This window comes from Homarus americanus, unplaced genomic scaffold, assembly GCF_018991925.1.
Source record: "Homarus americanus isolate GMGI-L3 unplaced genomic scaffold, GMGI_Hamer_2.0 scaffold19065, whole genome shotgun sequence".
Taxonomy (NCBI): Eukaryota; Metazoa; Arthropoda; class Malacostraca; order Decapoda; family Nephropidae; genus Homarus; species Homarus americanus.
The window spans coordinates 288092-293091 of NW_024757463.1; the positions used below are offsets into that span (position 1 = coordinate 288092).

The window sequence follows — 5000 nt, forward strand, 5'->3', positions numbered from 1 at the left end:
GCGCCATTTACCACCCCGCCACGGCAACATATACACACTAATATACATATATACACCAATATATACATATATATATATACATAAAACACAATAATATTCGGTAAAATTATGGCCTCAAGGGTGGGATCGATCCAGGGTACTCTTAGGATGGGGTCTGGCGCCATTTACCACTCCGCCACGGCGCCGCCAAGAACCTCATACAGATTAGGGGAAGCGAGATGTTCCTATTCTGTACTGTGTCTGAGGCCCTGGAGATATCTCTCTTTCTCTCACTCTCTCTCTTTCTGTCTGTCTGTCTGTCTGTCTTTTTCTTTATTTTCAAGTATATGTTTATCAATCTGTCTCTATTGGCATTTCTGTCTCTCTTCTGGTTTCTTGTCCCCGATAACCTTCATGGCAGACGTAACTAAGATTGTTGTCGTTCGTAGAGTGAATCCAAACAAATCCGACTTCCTAGAATACCGCACTGCGTTCTTGTAGGATTTGTTATGGATTCTCAAAGGTTCCTACGTTAAGTTTTCCTCCTAACTGGTGATGTGAGAACGTATCTAACTGACTCACTTAAGCTACCACACAAAGATGGATTCTCAAAGGTTCCTACGTTAAGTTTTCCTCCTAACTGGGGATGGGAGAACGTATCGAACTGACTCACTTAAGCTACCACACAAAGATGGATTCTCAAAGGTTCCTACGTTAAGTTTTCCTCCTAACTGGTGACGGGAGAACGTATCTAACTGACTCACTTAAGCTACCACACAAAGATGGATTCTCAAAGGTTCCTACGTTAAGTTTTCCTCCTAACTGGTGATGTGAGAACGTATCTAACTGACTCACTTAAGCTACCACACAAAGATGGATTCTCAAAGGTTCCTACGTTAAGTTTTCCTCCTAACTGGTGATGTGAGAACGTATCTAACTGACTCACTTAAGCTACTACACAAAGATGGATTCTCAAAGGTTCCTACGTTAAGTTTTCCTCCTAACTGGTGATGTGAGAACTTATCTAACTGACTCACTTAAGCTACCACACAAAGATGGATTCTCAAAGGTTCCTACGTTAAGTTTTCCTCTTAACTGGTGATGTGAGAACGTATCTAACTGACTCACTTAAGCTACTACACAAAGATGGATTCTCAAAGGTTCCTACGTTAAGTTTTCCTCCTAACTGGTGATGTGAGAACGTATCTAACTGACTCACTTAAGCTACCACACAAAGATGGATTCTCAAAGGTTCCTACGTTAAGTTTTCCTCCTAACTGGTGATGTGAGAACGTATCTAACTGACTCACTTAAGCTACCACACAAAGATGGATTCTCAAAAACCCAACCACATTGAATGGGGGATCGATCCATTAACTTTAAGCTTCCGTGTCGAATTTTCTCCCACTACGCCCATAACAATTAAATATATCACGTAAAATTAAATAAATAATTAATCCAACACTGAAATATTATCATTAACGAACGCCTTATACCCAATTACATAAACGAACGTGTCTGTAATGCGTTCGTGAATTAATCCAGATGAATCCGTTTAAATCCGAGGAAATCCGAGCCATTGGGATTTTTATGTAAACAACGTGTGTGTAGAAATTGTTCTTTCTTCTTCTTCTTTCTTCTCAAAAATGACTTAGTAAATTATTACGAAGGCAACCGACCCAAAGGAAAAATTTGAGTAGTTGTATATCCAGGTGACATTATGAGTTGACCTTGGGATTACTAGAGAGAGAGAGAGAGAGAGAGAGAGAGAGAGAGAGAGAGAGAGAGAGAGAGTGAGAGAGAGAGAGTAAAACCAAATTAGACAGTAAACAAAGCAAAAAGCAATGGTGCCAAATCTTACATAATTCTGCATATCTCCCATAACAAAAAAACGTCTTTTAACATAGATTTGGCAACACTGTGATTAAGCCACTCAACCAATCAGCATCAAGAACACAAATCCCTTCGTCTAAATTAACTAATCCCGTCAATGCTTACAAGGCTCTTATTTAACCACAGGCTGTTAATTTATGTTAAAATAATATGATTTAGGGGATTTATAGCGTTAAATAAGGTTAAATACGACGGTGTTTAGGTTAAATATGATATGAGAAATGTTATCCAATATGGCGGACACAATCTTGTAATGGGATCAGTCTGCCTCAAGGTGTGACGTCATTTAAAGGTTAGGGCAGGGAAAGGTTGCCAAATTATCCATTTTCTTAATTTTTTTTCTCGCTATTTTTAGAACCAAAGGGAATTTACAAGATTTCTATCCATATAATTATGTAAATATCACCATAAAATAGCATCAACTAGTCAAAATAGAAATTATAGACATAGATAACCATATATGCTATCGGCTATGAATTCCCTATATGGCATATCTTTGTGACGTCATAGCAGTTGCTGACGTCATAGCTACGTCACGTCTGATATCGATCGTGATTGGCTGATATTTACCATTGGTCAATAAAATACGAAATTTTTTTTTAATTAAAATAATATTGATTTTTTATTATAATTTTTTTTTTAATTTAGAAGGAAAAGATTGATAGATTAAATGAGAGAGAAAAAGAAAGAGAGAGAGAGAGAGGAGAGAGAGAGAGAGAGAGAGAGAGAGAGAGAGAGAGAAATAATTAGAAGATCTTTCACTTAACTCAGCACGTCAAGAAAAAGAGCTAACTCTATTTTTCTCCAATTAGGCTCAACAAATACCTGATCTCTCTCTCTCTCTCTCTCTCTCTCTCTCTCTCTATTTATCTATCTATCTATGTAGGGAAAGAGAGAGAGAGAGAGAGAGAGAGAGAGCATCTAATTACAGTTAAACAACTAATTACCACTACGCTAATGACCCCTGGCACTAGTGTTATGGGCTGGTACTGGCACACTCAAACGTCACACTCAAAGGTCACACTCAAAGGTCACACTCAAAGGTCACACTCAAACGTCACACTCAAACGTCACACTCAAAGGTCACACTCAAACGTCACACTCAAATATCACACTCAAACATCACACTCAAACATCACACTCAAACATCACACTCAAACAACACATTCAAACACCACACTCAAACATCACACTCAAACAACACACTCAAACATCACACTCAAACCTCACACTCAAACACCACACTCAAACAGCACACTCAAACATCACACTCAAACATCACACTCAAACATCACACTCAAACGTCACACTCAAACGTCACACTCAAACGTCACACTCAAACACCACACTCAAACATCACACTCAAACATCACACTCAAACATCACACTCAAGTGGGCTTTTAAGAATAAGCCCTTATAAGCATTGACTGCGTGTAGTTGCTTCAGTCCTTGGCGTTAAAGGTGAGTTTCACATATACTATTGACCCGAGGTGACCTTTATGTGCGTGTGTGTGGGTGAGTGTGTGTGTTTATGTATGTGAGAAAGATACATACACACACACACATACACACACACACACACACAACGAAAAATTATCCATGAAACAAGATTAATTACCATACACCTGCCACTAATTACATCATTAATTACCATAGATTACACCTACCCTTGTCTAAGTACCTAATTAAGAGAGAGAGAGAGAGAGAGAGAGAGAGAGAGAGAGAGAGCTGAGATTTTTAACCCAGATATTGTAAAAGCTCTGAAATATCCCACCACATTTCACTAACACCTGGCCTTCCATCCCCTGACAGAACAGACAGACAGACAGACAGACAGACAGACAGGCAGACAAGCAGACAGACAGACAAACAGACAGACAGACAGACAAATGAAGGTATGGCCAGACAAACAGACAGACAGACAGACAGGCAGACAGACATAACATCATCTCTCAACATTCATATAAATGTTAAAACACAAAATAAACATCAAAACAATATAAATTAATAAATATCCATATATAAACAGATTTATAGAGTAAAAAACACAAATTTCAGCTGCCATTGTGGATGAATTACCAATGTTTACATACGATAGTCGTTCGCGAACACTGAATCCGACTTAATCCGACTTAATCCGACTTAATCCGACTCTGGGAATAATACAATGCGTTCGTGTGGTATAAATCCTCTTGTTAAATCCGTCTATTGGGGATTCTAGGGTATGTTCGTGTTTGTAATCCGCGTAAATCCAAGGAAATCCGGGGAAATCTGTTTCTCATGACAGGTGCGTTCGTGGATTTATCGTTCGTATAGTGGTAATAGTTTAGGTTATGTATGTATGTATGTATGTATGTATGTATGTATGTATGTATGTATGTATCAATTTCTCTCTCTCTCTCTCTCTCTCTCTCTCTCTCTCTCTCTCTCTCTCTCTCTCTCTCTCTCTATCTCTCTCACACGCCATCAAAAATAGGCCCTACCCTTAACTACCTACACCACCAATTTCAAAGCCAATTTCACCTGCCACCTCGTTAACAGCCAATTACAATGGGTTTCATTTTACAATTAAAGGACCTTATTAAAAAAATAGACCCCTCCTGATGACTTGTTAATGAGGCAATACGCAGAGGGTAATTACATCACTAATTATTTCCACTGCTTCCCGTTTTCTATGAGGTTTGGTTGTGCTGATTCCGTTTTCTATGAGGTTTGGTTGTGCTGATTCCCGTTTTCTATGAGGGTTGGGTGTGCTGCTTCCCGTTTTCAATGAGGTTGGTTGTGCTGATTCCCGTTTTCTATGAGGGTTGGTTGTGCTAATTCCCGTTTTCTATGAGGGTTGGTTGTGCTGATTCCGTTTTCTATGAGGTTGGTTGTGCTGATTCCGTTTTCTGAGGGTTGGTTGTGCTAATTCTTTTCTATGAGGTTGGTTGTGCTGATTCCGTTTTCTATGAGGGTTGGTTGTGCTGATTCCCGTTTTCTATGAGGTTTGGTGTACTGCTTCCGTTTCTATAGGTTTGGTTGTGCTGATTCCGTTTTCTATGAGGGTTGGGTGTACTGATTCCTGTTTTCTGAGGTTTGGTTGTGCTGATTCCGTTTTCTATGAGGGTTGGTTGTGCTGATTCCCG

General features: G+C 39.2%; 1 protein-coding gene across 1 annotated transcript in view; it reads right to left on the reverse strand.

Moving 5' to 3' along the window:
• LOC121857529 (frequenin-1-like) overlaps nt 1–199 on the reverse strand; it is a 21377-nt gene extending 21178 nt beyond the window's left edge. Inside the window, exon 1 of the mRNA XM_042353613.1 lies at nt 169–199. Within this exon, the coding sequence (XP_042209547.1) occupies nt 169–199 (31 nt within the window). The remainder of the gene's footprint in view (nt 1–168) is intronic.
• Between the last annotated feature and the right edge of the window lie 4801 nt (nt 200–5000).